This window comes from Lepisosteus oculatus, chromosome 5 (assembly GCF_040954835.1).
Source record: "Lepisosteus oculatus isolate fLepOcu1 chromosome 5, fLepOcu1.hap2, whole genome shotgun sequence".
NCBI classification, from domain to species: Eukaryota; Metazoa; Chordata; class Actinopteri; order Semionotiformes; family Lepisosteidae; genus Lepisosteus; species Lepisosteus oculatus.
Window position 1 is genome coordinate 19,083,255 of NC_090700.1, and position 23,538 is coordinate 19,106,792.

At 35.6% G+C, this 23,538-nt stretch overlaps 1 protein-coding gene across 5 annotated transcripts in view; it reads left to right on the forward strand.

Annotated features, from left to right (window-relative positions):
* Positions 1–23,538, forward strand: part of LOC102695255 (cell adhesion molecule 2) — a 698,483-nt gene that overhangs the window by 590,538 nt on the left and 84,407 nt on the right. For all 5 annotated transcript variants that reach the window (XM_015342014.2, XM_015342016.2, XM_015342017.2 and 2 more), the window contains exons 4-5: positions 12,965–13,117; positions 22,898–23,035. In XM_015342014.2, the coding sequence (XP_015197500.1) occupies positions 12,965–13,117; positions 22,898–23,035 (291 nt within the window). The remainder of the gene's footprint in view (positions 1–12,964; positions 13,118–22,897; positions 23,036–23,538) is intronic.

The following is a 23,538-nucleotide window of genomic DNA, read 5'->3' on the forward strand; positions in this document are numbered from 1 at the left end:
AAGGAAAATAAAATAAACAAATTAACTTTATTTTGGGGACATTTTATTATTTTTTAAATACTTTGATTCATTTGAAATGTTTTCAGCCCAACATTTTAAATTCTTCCTAGCTTTAGCAGTTTTCATTGAAACAAGTATCTTCCTCACTGCCTTTTCACCTTATATTTGTTGTCTATGATTCAGCACCAAGGTCAGGCAGGTTAAAGATAATATGGTTTCACAAAACACACCTGGTAATTGTTGTGTTTTTCTTTGTGTGCTTAATTTGGAGATCTAAAAGACTTTACAGATCATTGAACATATATCCATCCATTTTCTAACCAGTTCAGGCTCACAGGGAAGCCAAAACAAACAATGAGCGCAAGGTAGGGTACACCCTGGATGGGACACTAGTCCATCCTAAGGCACACACAGACACACACACTCACACCAGGGCAGTTTTGCCAGAAGCAAATTAAATTACTAGTATGTCTGTGGACTGTGGGAGGAAATCAGAGGCACAGAAGGAAACCCATACCAATATGGGAAGGACATAGCTCCACTCAGATAGCAATCCAGGGCTCCAGTGCTGCAAGGCAGAAATGCTAATTACTGTGCCACCATGCCATCATGAACACACCCACACACACACATATATATAAATGTATTCTGTTCTATGCTTAAATATACACATTTATTGAGTTAAAGGGTATACCTTCATAGCTCATAGACATACACTGGAAAATTCATAAGCTTTCCCAGTTAAAGCACATGCATCTAATGAATACCTGCATTAGTTTGACAAGCCTGTCTTTTAAAAAAAATGTGAGATGACTAAACAAGAGATCATTTTCTTCATTGTCTTAGCAAGCAGACAAGAACTGTATAATGTCTATAGCAAAGGTTTAGATTCAGCAAATCTGAAGTAGGTTCTACAATTCTCTCTAGATCCTCTATATAAATATTAAACTTTTTAATTAGGTTCCACGGAAGTTTCGTCCACTGTGAGTAAGAGAGACTACTTGGTACAGAGTATGCTAACAGCTGCTACCGCAGAGTTTCTCACAACAGGACTCTGCTTCATTTAATTATTTGTTTAAGCTACTACTACTGTAGGTACTACTATTAATGATGTGTGGAGGTCCATTCCCACCTGTATATTTTATTACTAATGAGAGGGATTTAAAGTTGTAGTTTCAACATTCTTTTAAATGACAGTAAATGACGGGTATTGTGCTTGCCCCATTCCTTCCCTTTTCTGTTTTCTACTTGTATTATTTTGGGTGGAGCTGTTAGTTTGGATAGATTCCCTCTTTTAAAAAAAAACAAAGAATCTTATCTTTTGTTATTTTTGAGCTTGCTTCTACTTTTCGCTGTTGCTTGCATAAGCTCAGTGCCTTCTCCACATATTTCTGCCTACTTTTTAGAAGTTGAAAACTCAAACAAGCACTGACAAAAGGAGAAGCAAAGAGTGATAGTGTACAGCAGACTTCTGCTATTGGACTGCACATCTCACCAAAGTTTTACATCTGTCCTTCTTGCTTTGAGTCAAGCCATTGATATGTAGCTCTTTGCTCTGTGTTTCTATGCATTCCAGAACCCAGCGCTTTCACAAATAATAATAATAATCATAATAAACTTTATTTTATATAGCGCCTTTAAAGGTGGCTTCTCAAAGCGCTTTACAGGATGACAATAACAATAAATAAGAAGACTACAACAATAAATAAGAAAATTTCACAAGACAGGACACAATTATAATTACAACAATACAACAATAACAATAGAGGAGACCGTGGAAGATGGTATTAAGAAGAGCAGAGGGGTGAAGAATGGAAGCAGTTAAGTAAAGGCTTTTCTGAAAAGGAGGGTTTTGAGTCTGGATTTGAAGGAGTTTAGAGAAGGTGACTCTCTAATATCCTTGGGCAAGGAGTTCCAGAGCTTGGGGGCATAGCAGGAGAAGGCCCTGTCGCCCATACAATGTAGACGGGCTTGGGGGACAGTAAGGAGGGCAGAATTTGAAGAGCGGAGGTTGCGAGGTGGGGAGTAGGGCGATAAAAGTTCAGACAGGTATTGAGGTGCCAAGCCATGTAAAGCCTTGTAGGTGAGCATGAGGATTTTAAAGTCTACGTGGAATTTGACCGCAAATCTCTTCCCTCCTTTCCTTCGTCAAATCTCTATCCAACTTCAGTTCTTCTGTGCTTCTTCCCCTTAACGCTCCACAACCCATGAATACCAGTGCCTACATTTCCATCTAATAGCTCTTTAATGTGAATGTCGGTGCCCTGTATAGGTCCTTCCGAATACCTTGCCTCTGTGAGTGTCACTAACACATGTGTACCCTGCTTTTTCAGTGCCTGGTACCCCCATGCATTTAGTGCTTACAAGAAGCCCTTCCATATCTTTGCAATCCTTTGACATATTGTTCTCCAATGCCTCATTCACCTCTGTACCCCCTGCACACCCTTGCACCCCGTTACTCAGAAAAGAAAAAACAAAACCCCATGATGATTCCTAAGGATACTGTGTTGTATCAGATGATGTTCTTCTCAGGAGGGATTCAACTGAAATCCTGATGAGTTTACTTCACTGTTCTGACTAAACCTAACCCTGGAAATGTAGAATCTTGCCTTCCACATTTCCCCCCTAATTCAAATGACAATGCATTTCATAGCATTCTACCTGATGTGCTATGCAGTGGTGATAAAGGCACATCATGATTGCTACATGTCACACAGTTGGGTAGTGAATCAGCTGTGAATGAAAAAACCTACTGTATGTAAATCCAATTAATGAATTATTTTTATACTGTGTGACTTTATGTACTAGATGATGTTATACACTTAGGTGCTGCATGTAGTCACTTTAATTGTAGCCTTATTTTCTTTGCTGTTTAGATGTTTAGAGCAACTCAGGTGCTTTATTGGCTAGACATCCCAAACAAAAACCAGTTGAGGCATAATGCTAAAGAAACAGGGCAGGGAAACAAAAATGACCGTGCATGACATATAGACAATCAACTGAATAATATATTATAATATAATAGCTTGCACTCCTCTATTGGCTTTCTATAAGATAAGAGAGATAAGAAAGTAGAACTTTTGAGTAGAGTAGAACTTTCTGCTTGTAGAACCAGTAAAATGCCATGAAAGGATATGCAAAGATTGGTTTACTTATTCTTTACATTCTTATCCACTGGGATCCCTTCAATTTCCTCTGGGTTGGTTTTGATTCTCTGCAAATTCTTAAAAATAAAATGAGAAATACAGGAAAGAGAAGTACTGTATGAAACACAGGGGCACATACTGTACGTACAGTAATAGGGAGCAAAGGCAATAAGCTATTACCTTATTCTACCTTTTTCTACTTTATTGCAGAAAAGAGGTATTTGGCTCCTTACAGATGGTGTTTTATTTTCCAGATTTACCTGTGGAAGTCAGCTCCAATCCTGCTATAAAAACAGCAGAAGTTGAGAACAGAATCCATGAGCAGTTCTTGAACAATTACACCCCCCACCTGTTATGATAAGCATGTGCTGGGCATGTGTTGGACATGTGTTATGATAGGTACACTGAAAGGAAATATGCTTTCCAATAATCCCTTGTATTCTAACGTAAAAGCTGAAAAGATGCATTTATCTGAGAATCAAGTACACTTTCCATTTGAACAACAGATGAAAGGCAAAGAATCAAAAATCAGTTGGGTCAATTCATCCCTTTGTTCATACAGCTTCTAGTGCAATGCAAAAATTATAATGTTGCAGTTTATTTAACATCTTCCTTTATTGAACTTATTACAACCTTTTCATCTGTAGGCTTTCTTTTGAATATAATATTTTAAAAGGAAATTAAAGTCTCAAGGGGTGTTTGAAAACATTAGAATGTAACACGTAACTGAGCATCAGATCTATATTTGCAGAGGGGCTGGGAATTAAGTTTTCCTTTTTTCCTATTCAGTCTAATCTGCATTATTTGGAGGAGGACCTGCAGCAAGAAGAAAAACGCTTGATTTAAGAGGATTTATAAAGGAGCAAGTTTTGCAGTCATCAATGAGTTTTAATGAGATGTTCTGACAGAACATTTTCCACACAAACTGAATTCTTATAATCTTGGAAAATGTCCTTCTGGGAAGCAGGCAAGGACATAAAGGTTTTCTTATTGATACTGGACTTCGGAAAACTGAATGTCTAACCATAGATCAAGTTTATAAATTGAAATAAAAGGTGCATAGTTTCTGAAAATAGTGTAGTGTTATATTAAATACAGGAGAGGCTTGCAATGAAGACTTTGTTTTGGTAACTTTTCCTTTTTGAGAAAATTCTATTTTTACACTTTGATTTGTTCTCACATTTGGGCTTTTTATTTTTTACCAATACATGAAAATACGATTTCTCTCAAGGTACACAACACAATCTGACAAAACAAATTAATGCAGATTTTGTTCCTTACTGATCATCATCCTTAACACAACAGTGCAGAAAAAAAGATAGTTTTTCAGGTTGTATTTTAATTGAGGGTGATCAATTCTGCCCTTTCTAAAATAATTTATAGAGGATGTTAAGGTTTCTGCAGAAATATTTCTCCTTTGGATTTTTACAGTTACTAAATTCCAGTTTAGCATTGATCAAACCAGTAGATGTGTACTGAGGCAATGATTAATACAGGGAATAAAGTTTATCCTCTTAAAGCTTTGTGAATGCCACCCATTATTGTGCTTTCAAAAGCACATTCCAGCTCAACTTGGAGCAGTTTACAAAATATTAACAGACAATCAGCTGCAATTATTTTCCTTTGTACTGCCATTGAAGTAATAGCTTTTATCACAATTTAAGTTGAACACCATGTCATGATTGACCCAAATTATATTCAGTTATTCTGACAAGCTCTATTGCTTAGAAAGTAATTCTCATGTTGTTTCTATTGTGAGACAGATTTGTAAAGATAGGAGAACAGCCACCATTGTACATGTGTTGAAAAGAATGATTGCAATCCAATGAGTTATGTTAAATACTACAATCATGTCGGGACAAGAGCTGAGCATAGTTGTGTGAGCCTTGATTAGTCACCCATTCATTGGAAGACAACAAATAAGTCAGTTTAACAGGAACTAAAATGTCATGTTTAATGTTATTATATCATTGTCTTTCTATTTTGGTTGTATCACCAACAATGCTGAGATTGTAAATTAACAGCAGTTTCCTGAAAAGGATTAATGTTACATTCTTTTCTGTTTCATTTATTTATCTTATTTGAACAGGCCTTCTCAGCAAATATGATAATATGTTCAGCTGACTAGTAACTAGTAACTGTATGGTCCTGGATTGTTCCTTCACATGAAATTAGTTTCATAATAATGTTATAAAGTGGTCCATCCATTCCATTGTTCTTTCTTCCACTCTGTTTGTCCATAGTGTGTCACATTTAGATAGGGATACCTGAAGATTACAAGTACAAGTACAATAAGAGCATTCATGTAAACTAACTGCAGTTAAAAATGCGTTGCTAAGTAAAGATACTTAGCGTTGCTAGATCTTTAATGATAACTGGAGAATGAATAATTTATGTCACTTTACAGGATCATTTAAACCAATGTACAGTATGTATCTACAGTAGTACTACTTTTTAAATTTCGGGGGTGTGATATTTAATAATGGCACACTGCCATAAGGTCAAGCTTGGAATAGAGGTTCTCATGATATGCTTGCCTGATACAGTGTATAGGATTTAGTTGGAAAAATATAACAAAATTATATTTGTGTAAAACTAGAAGGGCATCCCTGAATTACACAGACTGATAACGTTGCTGCAAATCTGTTCAGCTGAGAGCTTATACAGCAATAAGAAAACAGATTTGCAGTATGTCATCTTCACAACAACTTGGGAATTATGTAGTCTTCAAAAACAAAAGCTGTTATTTTTTTTCTCTTGTGCTTTGGGGACATACTGTACAGGCAATAGGAAGCTAGGCTGTCTCACTGTCTCTTTGATTGTAAAGATGCTGATATGAACTTTGATATCCAAAAGCCCTTAGAGTCTGTGTGGCCTTGATCCTCTCACTCCATAGTATGTTTTACCACCACCAAGTCCATACCAGTGCAGTCAGGATTCTGGTTCCCTGTCAGAGTCTCTCCATCAGTACTTGGCATTAAATAGGAACACTGTTAAGGCTAAAGAGGAATAGTGTACAAAAAAATGTTTTTGTGAGAAGTAGAGGCAACCTTAGGATGCACCATCATAGTTCAAAAAATATACTGTATATACCTGGAGTTACTTATAGTAAGTATAGTTCCCAGCTTAGTCAAATGAAATTCTATCGTTTCTGATTTTTTTATCTAGTGTTGCTTAAATATAAATTGCTTATTACATTTAGAAAAGTAATTGTCTTATTACATAGCCCTGCTGAAATTATTGAACATGACCAGAGTTCATGTAAGTCTTTCTAATGTCTGAGTCTAAGACTTTCAATATCCAAACCATTCTGAACATTCAATATCATTTCACCTCTTCATGACTTAACAGAGACAGATGTTGCCTGCAGCAGAAACTGTTTGGGTGCACTCCCTGTAAAATAATATTTTAATTTTGGCTTAAATTTATACAAAGAGATGAATGATGTTATACATGCTTAAATGCTATGCACATTACAGTAACATAACATCAATATCAGCAACATGTTTAGTCATCATGCTACTCTATATATCAATACGCCTATTTTCAGTCTATTTGTTCTAGTTAAGGTTACAGTATATTACTGTACAGTATACTATTATATTATATACAGTATGTATAATATATTATATTATTAGAGAGTTAGGTATCGATTTTATCATCTAAACACAACTGTGTTGCAATATGTTATTTGTATGTTAATTTCCTTGTATTTTTCCATTTAGATTAGTTATGAAGAGGAGGTTTGATTTAAATACAGTTAACATACAGTAGATGGTTGCAGTCATATATCTTGTTACCTATGCTTACAACAAAGTTAATACATTAATTAATTGAGCAAGATAAATATTTTTGTTCAGCTATACCTCAGTCTTAATTATGTCTTTTCTGTGTTTAGAAACGTAGAAGACATTGTAGAGATGTTCTCTCTAGATTCTCAGTATTTAGCACAAAATTACCATTACATGTTTACTTTAATTATGTCTGCCACTTGTGTGAATTACCAGCCTACATCTTAATATGGTATCTTAATTTGGTGTAATACACCTAATCTTTCCCAATGTACCTTAATACTTCAATATTAAGATGTCTTTTGAATTCAATTTGATTTTTGTCTTTTCAGTTTTGGTGTTATATAACACAGTGGAAAGCTGTAATTGCTTTCTATGGTTTCTTTCCTTAAGATGTGTAGCATCATTTTTTCTGGGCTTATCTTCTGAATCTCAGAGCTTCATCTTGTCAGTGTTTAGTCTCATGATATCTCTGGAGACACAAGTGAAAGAGAGATGCCAGGAGGAAATCTGTCAAGAAGGACAAACTAAAAAGAAACTGCATTTCTTGTGAGGAACAAAAAATGCAAATGAAGTATACATTTAAACAAACAAATTAATAATTTAATTAAATCCATTGAAACAAGGAGATCTTTAACTCCTCCCTGTCACAGTCCATGGTCCCCACCTGCTTTAAAAAAACACTATTGTTCCAACCCCCAAAAAGACAAAAGTGACATGCCTGAATGATTACCGCCCAGTAGCATTAACATCTGTGGTGATGAAATGCCTGGAGAAGCTGGTGTTGTCACACATCAACTTCTCCATCACAGAGTCCCTGGACTCCTTGCAGTTCGCCTACCAGAACAACAGATCAGTGGATGATGCTGTCTCCCTGGCTCTGCATACAGCCTTGGAACACCTGGACACTAAGTCAACTCGTATGTGAGAATGCTGTTTGTGGACTACAGTTCAGCATTCAATTCCATCATACCCAGTCAACTGGTGACAAAGCTCAGAGGATTAGTTCTGTGCAACTCTGTCTGCAACTGGCTGCTGGACTTTCTTATCGAGAGACCAAAGGTGGTGCAGATAGGCAATAAAACATCAACACCACTCACCCTGAGCACTGGAACCCCACAAGGCTGCTGTCTGAGTCCAAGGTTGTACTCCCTATTTACTCACGACTGCACAGCAAGACACAGCAACAAACACATCATTAAGTTTGCAGATGACACCACTATAATAGGACTGATCAGTGATGATGACGAGTCCACTTACAGGGATGAAGTTGTACAGCTGCTTAGGTGGTGTCATAGCAATAACCTGGACTTGAACATAAAGAAAACGAAAGAGCTAATAGTGGACTTTCGGAGACACAGGCCATACACTCACAGCCCACTCAGTATTGATGGAACGGAAGTGGAAACAGTCACCAGCTTTAGGTTTTTGGGAATTCACATCTCTAAAGATCTAACCTGGACTGTGAACACTGACTCTATCATGAAGAAGGCTCAGCAGCGCCTTTATTTCTTGAGGTGCCTCAAGCGATGGGGGATGCCAATACATGTGTTGGTGAACTTCTACCGCTGCACCATCAAGAGCGTCCTCACCAACGGGATCACCGTGTGGTATGGCAACACCTCTTCTCGAGAAAGAGCAGAGAATGGTCAATATGGCCCAGAAGATCATCGGCTGCATTCTCACCGAGATTAAACACCTCTATGAGGACCTCTGCCGTGGTAGAATTCTGGCCATCACAGAGGACAGTCACCACCCCGGGCATGAGCTCTTCACCCCACTGTCCTCAGACAAGAGATATAAGAGCATACGGACACTTACCACTAGATTCTTCAATAGCTTCTATCCACAAGCAGTGAGACTGGCAAACACATTTAGCCATCCCCCTCGGACCACACCTACACCATCACCATCTACCTCTTTATGATTTATTATCTATTGCACATCTCCAGTCATTGTTTACACGTCTGTATTGTTTACATTCAAACATTTTTACTTGCACATTGTATATTGTTTGTTTGTACATTGTCTTAATGCACTGTTTGCACTTTGTTTTGTTTTTTACACTTGTTTTACAATCGAGAGACTTTCTGTAAGTAAGAATTCCATTGTACCAGTACCGGTTACATATGGCAATAAAGTTCAAGTTCAAGTTCAAGTTCATTGCTTTATTTCTTCTAAACCTAATGCCACTGACACTGATTTCTATACTGTATACAGTATATTGGATTCTTAGTCCTAATTGAATTAGTTGTGATCTTTCACCAATATGACTTTCATATCAAATCTTTCATATGGTAAGATTCAAAAGCACTTCTGGAAAGCTGGTTGCCATGTGTTTGTCCTACATTTTAGGAAAACATTTCTCTTAGAAGTCTGATACTGTACCCGAAGCATGCTCTTGATCTTTCTTGTGCATAGCAGCACAAAAAGGCTACAAAGAGGTGGGAATTTGAGTCATTTGATGTGACTGGCTACTGGTTTCTTATTGATGTACTGTATACCTTCCTAGTCATTCTTGTTTAAAGTGTTTATCCAAATGGCACAGTAACTAATTTTGGAATTGGCTCCTCTATATTGTCCACAAGAGAATACCAATAAGTCAATAAACTCTATAAATTCTTTCAAACACTGCTTCTTCAAGATCAGTGCTACAGTACCTTTCATCAATTTCCATAAGGGATCAATAAAGTATTATCTATCTACTGTACCTACCTGCATTCAATTTATGATGTATATTGTTGGAACCTGCATTCACTGCTTTGCACCTGTCTGACTACTACAATTAAGTGTGAATCTAATAAAGCAATCTTCTGATTTTACACTACAACCTTTTAATCCTTTTATAAACTTGTGAGTTGTTGAGATTGATCGGTCCATTATTACCTACTTTAATTTTATCATTGTTCTTGTGTCCATTTGACTATTGCCACATGTGTGTTTAAATGATCCTTTGCTAGTGATGTGATTAATAGCCTTCATTTATCTTGGCTCAATAGGATAGATAGTATCTTTTAGGTGTGACTTATCTTTTCAGTTTTTTTTTACTTCCCAATCAGACATTCTCTTGGTACATTCCTTTGATGACACCTTCACAGTGTGTGTGTTTGTGTGTTTGTATTTATGCACATCATTAATTTTCATTGAACCCATCTCTCTTGTCTTAAGCATTCTCAAACCTTCGGATAATATATATGCTATTTTCAATTGAGGCTAACCAAAGTTCTGTATGGTTTCTTTGCACATTATCAGATTTTGTGAGAAACGACTTTTAAAAGCCATGCTTCAATTTACTGAAGAATGTTTTAAAAGCTGTGTTGTTATTGATCTAAATTAATAAAATAATTTTGCTGTGTTTTAAAGAAATCAACTTTAATCATGTACATTGTATCCACATACAGGTTATCTCTCCTGTGTAGATGTATTTATTCAGTATAAAGTACATGAAGGTTGGCAAATCAGTACAAATTTATTATTTTGGAAGTGTATATTGAAAGCCCTCCAAACTTCTCTGGGTGCCCAAAATTATATAAATCAAAGTAAATAAATATGGCAGGCATTCTGAAAAAGTCTCATGCAGAAAAACTTTTGGTGATTGTGACCATAGATTTATATTCTACCTTGATCATGTATCTTTGTTGTGCTTAAAAAGTCAACTAAGCTGAAAAATGATTGACATTTTACTGAATTGCTTTACTAATTTTAAATGGATTCTAACAACTTAAACAATTGAAAACAATGAGGTGGGGTTTTGGAATAATGTATGACCCATTCATTAATGCTGGCAACTCTAGAGACTTTTATCCATTTTTATTAATGTTATCTCCTCATTCCCTCTTTGGTCATCCTCCATTATTAATAGGCCAATTTTGCAATCCTTATTTTCATGGGTTCATGGCTCCTAAAACACTGACGAGTACAAATGCATACAGGGGTGAAAAATGTGGTGTCTTTACTTTAGCCAATTTTCATTAACATGTTAACTAGGATTGCCCTGTATAATGGAACTCATTAAGTCCAATTATTTAAAAGTAGTGTCTATCCTGGGGGACCACTGCCAAATCCTTTAGGGAGGAGAGCTTTAGTTTGGAAGTGTAATTTATATAATTAAGAGTCTGGACTCTTTTTAATATTATTATTCTTCCAGCAGATGATCGTGTATTTTAAGCACTCCATATCTCCTTTGAGACACTTGAGAAACTTCCATGACCTTTCTGTAGGGCTCACATTGTTTTTTTTCCTTTCAGCTGCAGCAGGTTGACCCCATTTTTGAAGGTGTTTGAAAGCATAAATTAGCTGCAAACTTTAAACACATTACTTCAGCGAGAGTGTTATACTGCCTGTAAATCTTTAGTTTTAAGTCACACGTTATTGGCTCAGTATTGCGAAGAAAGACTATGCAAGGTCAGTCTGTGGTTAATAAGTTTGTAAACTTGCATTGTCCAGAAATCATCAGCTAGAGTTAGTCGTGGATAAGTGAAAGAATATATAATCCTTTGTATCTAAATGTCAGTATACTTCCACATACCAAGGGATGAAAATTTTACAGAAAAGATACACAGTTAATTCATAGCTCAGTTTTTTAATCCTACAGAATAAAATAAAGAAATTAATATTTAATTCAAGATGCAGTGAGTCTGCCTAGTGCTCAGATTGGATATGTCTTAAATGTATTTTGTAATTAGTGGACAAAGTATGCAGAACCTCTAGTTTTAGAATATTAGAAGAAATATTACATGATAGGAGGCGTTTCAGCCTGCCTTGTGCATTTGTTTGCTTCTAGCTTATTTACAGTATTCAAGGAGTTTATCCTGCCATTGCTTGAAAGAATCTTGGGAATCAGTTTCAACAACCTGGCTTGGCTCCTTGTTCCAGACACCCCCCATCTAATATAAAGAAGTGCTTCATATCTTTATCATTCTTCAGAATAAAATACAGAATAATAATATATATTGTTTTATTTTACCAAATATTTTTTTTCTTTCTAAAACTCCTGATTTGCAGTCTTGAGTTTTCAATCAACTTATGTTACTGGTACAAGGAGGGATAAGGACTTTCCTCAGAAATGCTTTACATGATGGTGCAGGTTTGCTCACAGGCACCCATTAAACCATTGGCAGCAAGCCAAGGATGTTTGGGCCGAGTCAACCCATCCATACCATGTGGCACTCAAATAGTGGTTGTACAGCTTCTCTGAGAATTCTGTTCACAGCTTGGTCATGAAAATCCACTCTCAAATTAGTAAGTTCTGAACTCATGAACCAAAGGGGCCCATTGCTGATGGCACTACTTTGGAAAACATCTTTCATTAATCTTTTAAACACAAGGTTTTGCATACAGATTAGTAAAGTAGAATCAACTCATAGTCATTTCAAGCTAACAAAATTCACTGTTTGGACTGTACTTCTGAAACCTATTTTTTTAAATTTTATTTTGTACAGCACCATATTTACCATATTTAGTTTTCAGTTGTATTTTTTTTTTAGATTGTAACAACCAGTTCTGTCACTGTTTATTATTAAGAATGGATTCTCCAGAAACAAACAATTTTGCAGTTATGCTTCAAAAACTGTTTTTTTTTCTTTCTCGCAAAAGACACCTTAATTGATTCAGATACCAAGGGCTAAAAATACACTAAATCACTGAAAGCTATAATCTCGGTAAATCCATATTTCTTTTGCCTCTGGATGATATATCATTATAATACTCATATACCCTTTTTCTTAATGATTGATTTTAATACTCTTATTAATTTTCGTTCAGAAGAGCATTTAAAAAGTCAAATACCTCTCTTTTTTTCTCTGGGTTATACAATCAGAAAAAAAAGTTTAAAATTAATTTCTGGGTCTGTATTAACACTGATGCCACACAATAAAAAAAGACTGTTCCCAAGGTAATTTAAGTATTAAAGAATTCTCATGAATCTTTGATGTCTTGAGGAATTTGCATAAATGGTGCAAGTGTGAGGTGACCGTCCTTGTAATGGGGTTGTTAAAGATCATTTACTCTTTTAAATTTATTTTGCAGCCCTGAGGGACAACCGGATCGAACTGGTTCGAGCTTCGTGGCACGAGCTGAGCATCAGCATCAGCGATGTGACCCTGTCAGACGAAGGACAGTACACCTGCTCCCTCTTCACGATGCCTGTCAAGACTGCCAAGGCCTTCCTGACAGTGCTAGGTGAGTACATGCACTTGAAAATAAAGGGCTGCATTGAGCTCACTTTGATTGAGAGCATGTGGAATTCCCAGTCACTGTGAACTGATGAAACATACAGTATAATATCTTAAGTTTATTTCTTTACCTGCAACACTCTTGCAGGGACTTCTATGGAATCTTTGGCTTTATTTCTCAAAATCTAAGATTTTATACTTTTATCTTGGTATACCGCTCCAAAACCTCCATGAGCTGATTATCACTGCAAGCTCAGAGATGCCTAGTAATTACTAGGGCTCATTATTGCTTTCTAGTCCTAGATCTTCCTAAGCTGAGATCACCTAGCTCCCAATTTAGTAATCCAGTTGTTTTGTACTTTGAAAATAGTCTTTTTTGTTACTTGTTTTCACAATTCAAATTATCTACTATTACACCTCTTGTATCTGCACATTGGATAGGAATGAAGATCTTGCACCCTTTCAGGTTACAGACCACAGTTCCTTGTAACTGAGGTACTATTCTCTGGAGAAGTCATGCTGCTTAGGTTTCAAGCTTGCAGGTGTTGCTGTTTAGAGGCTGAAGACACTTTTCTGACTGAAGTCTGTCCTACCCCAAGCAATTATGCATCACTTACAATCAGCTCAGACAGCCTAGATGTGAGCCACCAATGTCTGGAGTATTGACTCTAAAAGCATTTTACTTTAAATAGCTTCTGATTTTAGAACCTACACTGTATGGTGATGCAGCTCTTAGTACGCAAAGCTGGCATACTGACTTGGCTAGGAGTGAATTTGTATTATTGAGATTAAATACAGATGTCCTTAGAGCAGGACTAGACCAATCCTAATCTTGGTGCTGGTTTATCTGAAGGTTTCCATTCCAGCTGTCTCGCTATACTCTTTGTTGGCTCCTAACTTAATTATTGGCTTAATTGTACCAGTTTTACAACTTCTCCCACGTTTTCACGTATTGGTGCTTTAAAGAGACCTCGAAAACTGATATACAGTATTGTACATCAGTATATGTGTTCCACTTTAGGATTAGTATGTACATACAGTATGTTTATTGTAATTAATGATCTTAAAATATACTTGAATCTAAATGAGAACTATTTATAGAAATAATTTAAAATGAGCACATTTCTCCATGAATACTGGGACAATTACTAGGGCAGTAGTAAAGGGTTTTACATTTTTATTTAAATTGAAAATATTGCACATTTGCCAGGATGGATGCAGTTGTGTAATCACAATGCAAGGTATTCCATTTAGCTGATTTACTTTTCCTGAGAGTGTTCAGCCTGAAAGAAGAGCTGATCAGTGTTTCTGATGGGAGTGATTGGGAGAGAATATTTTTATTAATGTGAAGCAGTGACCTTAACATATTCATGGCTTGAAATAAAGCATATTAACCAGTATTTTTTCTGAATATTTAAGTGCATACTGGAAAAGTTATCTTGCCTAATTTATCTAACTCAATGAAGAAATTAAGAGACCAGATGGAACAGAAAGAAAATTGAAATATCCCTTTAAGGCTAGATTAAAGCAGATCTAATTTGCTGAGTTTGTGGAAATATACATATGTTTTCAATTGCCCTCTTAGTTTTTCACTATATACCCACACAATCTGGAATATCCTTTTTTTTTTTTAAAGAGTTTACGGCAACTCTGGCACCTAAAAAAAACATGATCACACGCTTTCTTCTTCAATACTCATCTCCAGAGAAATTCAAAGTGAGACACCCTGCAAGCTCTACTGCGCTTAACAGGAGAGTTAGCACTAACTGGAGGAGCAAATACACATCTCGCCCTGATATCAAGACTATTGGTCCCCAAGAAGTCACATACAGTAAGTTGGTGTATGCTTGAAATCTAAGAGAGACCTGGCAGATCTCTGTCTGTTTTGTGCCACCACTGTAGGAATTCCTAATTGGGCAGTGATTTTGTCAATTCAGGCTCAAAGAAAAATCATTTTGACACTAATGGGAGGAGTATAATAGAATATCTCAAGGATTGCACATATTTTGAGGAAAACCTGCTGCTAAGATAGCGAGGAAGTGTTAACCAATAGTTGCATTTTACAACTCTTTAATTTCATGGGAGTGGAGGGACCAACTTGAAGCTACCTAAATGTTTAGTTCCTGAAATGCATTTGAAAATTAAACATCCTCAATAAACCGGTGGTGTCCCTCATCTCCAGCTCATTCTGAAAGGTCAGGATGGAAACATCTTTAAATTATTGACATTGCTTTTGTGCTGCCTTTGAACAAGAGGAAATAGCAAGGGAAAATAGTGTTTACTCTTTTGGTGATTTTAATTAACAATATCTTTCAGTCTCCCAAAGCAAACACATGGTTCAGCAAAACACTTTAGAATACACCTGCGCAGGAAACGTAATTAGATTTTTATTGTAAAAAATATCTAGTCATTTTCCCTTGAGCTTTAAACCTTGTATTTGTTCAGGGACATTTCTGCTGCATTTCTAACTTGTTTGATGGGCAAATGCCCTCTTAGCTTTCTTAGATGCCTGTTTGAAATACTTAATTAGTCTTCTGATACCATACTTTCCTGGGTTATGGAAAATTCTTAATTATTTATTACCAAACTACATTTCCTTTTATTGTTTTGCCTGTATTTCTATGTGTTTAAATTTTGTTGGAATTGACAACATCGTATTATCTCATTTGTAAATGTTATAGTAATTACTGTACTCTAGGTGCCCAATTAACTCACCTGATTTTCATAATTTGACCTGCACCATGACAGCCATTAATGGTCTGTACTTGACAACAAGCATACATAACATCAAGCCCTATTCATTTTAGGCTTGACACTTTTTAGTTGTACAGTGCAATGTGATACAAAAATAATTAAATAAATCTTTAAACCTGTACAGACATTTAAACAACAATGGTTTATGCCTGTTAAGCACTTGGAAAAAGATGCTAATTATACTGTCCAGAGTTTTTGAGGCAATTACTCATCATGGTAGCATATGTTGGACAAAATCAGAAACTGCATTTGGATTCCTGTTTAACAGTTGCACTTATGGGCAATAAACTTAACAAATAACCAATGCATACTGTTAGAAGATCAAAAAGAAAGAAAACATGTTTAAACATATTCCATATTGTATTGTAAATTAATCATCCTGTCAAAGCTCTTCTTATAATTAAATACTGCCATTTTAGACCATATCTGAGTCACACAGTATGTTTTAATTGCTGTAAAAGCTGAAGGATAAATACTTTCAAAAATTAGTGATTAAAATGTGTGACAGTGTGGTTCTTAGTTACTTTCTTAAGTCTTATTAAAGGAGCAATCTATAAAAGTAGAATAGCTGTTGAAACACTTAACTCTTCCATACCAGTAGTACTGTATGTCTGCATTGTGAAAGACAAATAGCATCTGTCAGATGAGGAGCAGGTAGAAAGGAGAAGCAGCCTGAGACACTTTTTAATGGAATGAGTGATGCCGCTCAGTTCAATAACCGTATGTGTCTTGCTACTCACCGCTTTGACAAACAGCACTTTGTCATTCCTCATTTACATGTGAGCATTTGCAGTGGCAGATTTAACACTTTTTTTATGCTAGAACAGCTGGCACAGCCCTTAAGAAGGTGTCTGATGCAGGACTAATTCAAGCAACATCTCCATTGCTTTCACGATGTGGGACACTTCCTTCTATGTAGCATAGCTCCTAATGAAAATGTCTTCTTTTTTTTGTTGTGTAATGCACTGTATTGTTACATCCAGAAAGGCAAAGAAGCCTCTCCAACAATTTGTAGTTTCAAAGTCAATCCATTGGAAACAGGATTAAGCTGTTCTGAAACTTAATAATGTAGACATTTTTGTTTTATCACATCACACAGCTGTCTCACACCTGATGTGACATATCTAACTGCAGCAGCAAAAACAATTCATTTATCGCTAGACACAAAGCACTGCATGCAGTCTGAAAAGACCGATTTGTGTTTTCGCGTCCAGTTGGTGGTGGGGGGTAATTTATTAACCCAACAATGGCCAAAACATAAGGGTTTATAAATACATTTTGTAAAAGCAGAATGATTGTTTTCCCTACAAAAGTGATTCCCAAAATATATTGACGTATCAAGGTATTTGAAAGGCCATTCAGAATGTCTGTCACTACAGTATATGCTTTTCTTCTTTATGGAGGTTATAAGTTGATTATTGCAAATTTTCACTTGATATAAACATTAGAAATGTCATTTGCTCATGTACTCTAGGTTAATAACAGTTGTGCCTAATGAGTATTTCTGTATCATTTTTTAAAACTACAGTGATTTAGCTGTCATGCTCCCAGTACTTAAATGCTCTCCTAACTGAATTAAAGATCTCATCTGTGATACCATTTCATTTATCGTCAAAAGAAACCAATATCTCATTTTCCTGAGTTATGCTTTTATTGATTCCTATACTCTCTTGTCTCCTATAAGCAAGAATTATGCTTCAGTTCTGAAGATTGTTTCATACTGATTATTATATTTTTTCCAATACTGAATATAAGCCAGAAAAAATGGAAATGAATCATACATGCCAGTCAGAAGAAAATGAAATAAAAAACAACCCCATTAGAGATTTTTCTCCCCATTGAAACTTTGCACGTATGGAGCTTATACAGTACTTTCCATTTCAGCCGTTATATGATACTTATTATATATTGTACCTGTTATTATGGCATTTTCTGGATTCAGGGGTTGTGCAAATTTTCAACAGTTAAGTGCATTGTTCCATAACATTTTAGAATATGCATAACACAAAAGTCCATATACTGACATACTGACAACATGTTTAAAAGAGTGAATTTCAAAACTTTCAACTGTGTTTCTCAAACTTCAAATGACATATAAGAATAGCTATGAAGTGTTTGTTATACAATGTACATGTCAAAACCCCTTTGAGGAATGGATTACTTTCCACATCCTAATGGTTCCTTTATCACCCTGTTTTTTTACTGTTTGCCTTTTACTGAGTATACTTGGCTCTCATAAGTCTCTTGATCCATAAATAATGAAAGCAGGTGATTGTGAGAGTTTCAATATTTCTTTCCATTTCTTAATTTCAGAGAGCTCATGAGTTAAGAAGGCTTTCCCCTCAGCACTTTCATAAATCATGAAACTCCAGCCTTACCCCAAATCCCTAATCCAGTCTTAACACTGCCACCTATCACCATCTATCAGTTTGCTTCCCAATTGTCTGGATGTTATTTTGATTTTTCTTTTTCCCACCAGTGTAGCAAAATTATGTTCAGGGGGAAGTTCTTCAAATGTATTACTGTGAATACAGTATGTCATGTGGTCTGTTCACAAGTGAAAAGCAGTTCATCCTAGAGGGATGTTCATCCAACTATCAATTTAAAGTAAGCTAGATCCTAACCTTGCAGAAACAGGGTGCAAGGTGAGATTACACCTTGAAAGGGATCCCAGTCCAATACAGGGCAATTTTATAAAAACACACACAGGGGCATTTTGGAAGACACCAATTAAACTAGACAGCATGTCATTGGATGACATTAAGCCAATATTTCTTGAAAGAAGTGAGGGTATTTGCTCAACATGCCGAGTGAGGGTATCGGCTCAACATGCTAAGTGAGGGTATCATCTAAACATGCTGAGGAATTGGCACAACATGGCTGAGTAGCTTGTTTAAGACTCCCACAATCCTTTGTAGAAAGGTTAGATGAGCTTTGAGGTAGTAACACCATGTTCAGTCTAAAAATAATTAATGCCCTATTTTACACCTGTGCATTATTTTAAAAGCTGTGCTGTATCATAAAAACTGGAATGTTTTTAAAACAAACTAATCTATCCATTTTATTTAGAGTGAACTATCTGTTGAACTGCAAAAGAATCAGAACATAAAACAGACCATAGACTGAGACAGAAAAGGAATGACTCATTGAAAACTTGAAAACAAGCACAAAACTGTCCTGTAATAAAAGCCAGCAGGAATTATACACTGATTTCTACACTGATATCAGCAGTCAGCACGTTAAAAACCATAGCCTTGAAGGGACTTGGGAAGTTACCCCTCCCCCTATTGTACTGTGTTACTATGAAGGCCATAGAAGTACAGCATATTATAAGGAAGGAAAAAGAAAAAATATGCTCCAAGTGATTTCAATAAAATAGAAAAATGTTTGACCCCAGTCTTTGTAAGACAATACTAACTTATAATCTTATACACAGTGCATGTTTCTAAGACTATGAGTGTGTTCAGTGGCAGAAATAATAAGAACAAATAACGTTTGACTTTTGTGTGCAGCATGAATGGCTTACAGCAGGGTGTATTTCAGAAGCTTTTAAAATAAATTAAACCTAGCCCCAGTCATTATCTTCTTGGTTGAAGTTGACTGAAGTACATGTATTAATCTATGATATGAAAGTGTATGTTTGCATTGTAATTCTGTAAATTCTGTATTTTATTAATGATTGAATATAAAATTAAATAGAAGACATACTTATGAAGAATGTTTGGGTTCCAGCATTCCAACAATCCCCAACTGTGATAAAATACCATCAACAAATAGTTTGAATTTGTAAATGGAATGACAAGTTCAGTCACCAGAAGAACTGCAGTGTTAAATGCCAAAAAGCTTAAATATTACTGATTGAAGACCATTAAATATAATGGTGTAACATGTATCATTTTTAAAAGCCCTTCCTGACAGCAATGACTTTAAAAGGGAGAATTAGAGAGTGAATCTAGTATCAGTGGTTCTTCCTACACCAGTTGTTCTTAAAGCGGAGAGCTAAGCTGAATGTGTTTCACAAGTAACCTTGCAAGGTCAGCTTTGGGATATCCTTTGCAGAAGAAAGAGTTGCATCCAATATCTGCAAAGATATTAATGGCAACAAAAACCATCTGACAAAGCTTCTCACTAACACAAAAAACTTGAAAGCTTATGCTGCCTATTAAGTAAGCAATATTAGTTAAACTGCCCCTGGTTTTAGTCAGAGTTTACAAGCATATGGGAAGTATATGGGAATTCTCAAACACTAGTTTGAGCAGTGTGGTTACTATGGTTAGTGCTGACAGAGAAACAGACAGCGACAAGCAATGAATGAGATCCCCCAGGGAATATACTCATTTGTAAAATATTCAGAACAGGACAAAGTGTATTTGCTAAATACGACATGTAATCAAAAAAAGGAAGACATGGTAATCATATACATATGTACAGTAACTTTTGTATGTTTCTCACTAGTACAAACAGTAAGAACATACGTTCATAAATGCACTTCCATATGGTATCCACCTGTGTCCTCCGGACTGTGATTCACAGTTTATAAAGAACCCACTGCAAATAGCATTACTGGAAAAGTGGGTTACAATTTGTCAAAGGATGGTACTATCTAAAAAATGCAATAACTAATGTTATTCTGCCCATTGACCTTTGTCAAGCAAGCAGAAAATACTGCCCATTAAAGGAATTTAATCTGTAATCCATATGTTGGTTAATGTTGTCAAAATCATGTGACGTCTTCTTTACAGCAGTAATTTTGAAACTTGCTCGAAATTCTGTTCATACAATTTAGTTTCACATTCAAGAAAATACCACTTATTCAGAACAAAGTGACCTGTGTAATGCTATTACATCCTAAATAGATGCATTTATTTAATCATGTAAAACCATCCGTGAATCTAGAGTAAATGTTATGACTTTAGAATTTATTTGAATAATTAAAAAAAAATATTTACTGAAATAAATTCCTCAACAGAAAAACAAGATGTTACTCCTGTTTTACCAGAATTATTTGGTAAAATGTATATTTTGTGTATGAAATGCAAAAATTAGTTTGTGAATTGACTGTAATAAAATAATTCTTCACTGACAGCACCACTTGATATAAGACTAAGGTTGAAAATCCCTGTTATCTTTTTTCTCTGCAATTACTTTACACCTCACACTGTCAAATTACCTTCAATTAAATTCCTTAATCCCCCACTTCTTCATCTACATCAATGATTTGCAATAAGTCTTCTAATTACTGCTACAACATTAAGATTAATTCCTAAATATTGCATTGTACTGTAGAACTTGTGACTTATCAAGATATCGATATTCTTCTGAGATAATCAGTTTTCTATACTATGGTACATCCAATGTGAATTGCCAGAGGCAAAGAAAGGAAGTGGTATATCTATTGGCACTTTTAATGTAGTCTTTCGATCCATTTTCTTTTTGTTTGAGGCTGTTGGAATCTATGAATATTATTAAGAGCTGTAAAATTCTCAGAGTCATTAGGACTGGATGTATTTCATAAATGAATTCCAAGATGCCAGATGGTTTATGTGAAAAGAAAGCAGAAAGATGAGCTATGGTACAGCAGGATGTAGCTGATCAAACTGTGGACATAATGTTACTTATTTTCATCAGTGGTTGTAATTTATAACAGAGCGACAACAATTCATATTCCCTCTAGGCACTGTTAAGATTTATTCTAGCTCTCTATGTCCCAGACAATTCACAGGTAAAAATAGTTTTCTCTAGATGAAAATGGGGTGCATAAAAAGGCAGGAACTTCATAAATGTATGGAAATCAGCTACTTATTGTTTTGGGGTGCAATTTGCTGTTATATTGTTATGGAAGAATGACTTGATTATTTCCTGGTCTCTAAGCATTGCCCTATACAGTATATACAGTACAAGCTAAAGGAACTTCCTCTCTGCAGTCAATCAAATGGATTACTTTAGTGTTAACAATGAAGCCATAGAGGTTGGGATATGAAAATGTAAAAAAATAAGATGCACTTAGGACTGAAAATAAGTATTGCTTTACAAAAAGAGCTGTGGGTGTCTGGAACAAGATTTCTAGCCACTGTATTGAAACTAATACTCTGGGATCCCCTACGACAAGACTTTGAATATCTATTAGCAATGAGCAGCCAAACAGGACTGGCATGAAAAAGCCTCCTCTCAACCATAACTATTCATATGTTCTGCTGAGTGAATCTCCCCAAAGTGCAGTTTGGAAAAGCCATTTTAGATTTAGATTTAAACAGATGGGACAACAAAAAGGCTTAATTTTTGTGTAAGTAGGAATTAATACACAGTACATTTACCAAGCTGTTTTGCATATTTCAGTTGAAAAGTATAAAATAAGAAATCTGATAAATAAAACCCTAAATATCTTCTTTCAACCAAAAGGCACTTTTTCTAGTCTCTGACAATAGGAACAGTTTTATATGCCATCTAAATCTCATAAGTGAGAGAGAGAGATGCGGAAGCCAATGACAACCTTTAAAAACAACATCAAAGAGAGAAAGATAAATTGCTTGTAAAGAGCATACTCTATATTTTCATGGTAGTATATGGTAAGGTCAGATTTATTCTTTCATCTGTGTGACAGTGCTGTTGGAATGCAGACAATAATCTACAGGTGTCATATTTTTCCACGGGATATGAAAATAATGTCTGTTGATGAATTATGAATTTTATTAGTATAAAGCATCCTGCCAAGTAGGGAAAAGTAAAAAAGAAAGTCTATTTTTATTAAATTAGCTGTGGGAATGGACTTTTTTCAACCGCATGCATTATATTGTAGTTCACTTTGTTTTATGTCTTCTTGTTGCCTTGAGTTGACCTATATTCTAATATTTCTTCATTTTGAAGTGTTATAGCTTGCAGCCAAACATTTGTGTATATAAATATCTGTAGTGTCTCTGACCTTTAAGGTAAACAATGCAGTCTTTTGTTCACTATCATTTTTCTGTAAGGAAGCATTTTAATATATGTGGGCAAAGATTCCAAAAAAATAAAAATAGACTTTTTGTTTCTGCAGGAGTCCCTGAAAAACCACAGATTGGTGGTTTTACAAAACCTGCCATGGAGGGAGACCAGATCACACTTACCTGTATGACCTCTGGGAGCAAGCCCGCAGCCGATATCCGATGGTTCAGGAATGAAAAAGAGATTAAAGGTAATGCATTGTGTGGGATTGATGCCTTCATTGCATTCAGCATTGGTTCCTTGGATTACAGCATTTTGCAAAGGTGAGAGTTTTGCAGCAGCACTGATGTCTTCTTCCACCTCTACCTAAAAGGAGCTCTGAATTAATAATGGTGTTAAAAACACCATTTGACTACAGTACAAGCATAGGATGACTATATAAATAGAATGTGTCAGTGCTAATAATTAAGCCAATAATTATATTGTCTGTTTAAAAGTACACTTATTAACCATTATCATAATTAACACTTTAACATTAAAAACTTATTAACATGAACTCTTTCAGACCTTTGTGATTGACGATCCATCCTAGCAAGTCATAATTTCAGACTAGAAGTTAGAGTTCCAACAGGAGGCATCAACATTTTTGTAGACTGATATCTACTGTAATGTCTTCTGTGTAAATAAGGAATATCTCAGTTGAAATTAATTTTCATGACTACTGGAATCTGTTCAATATCAAATATCATGGAT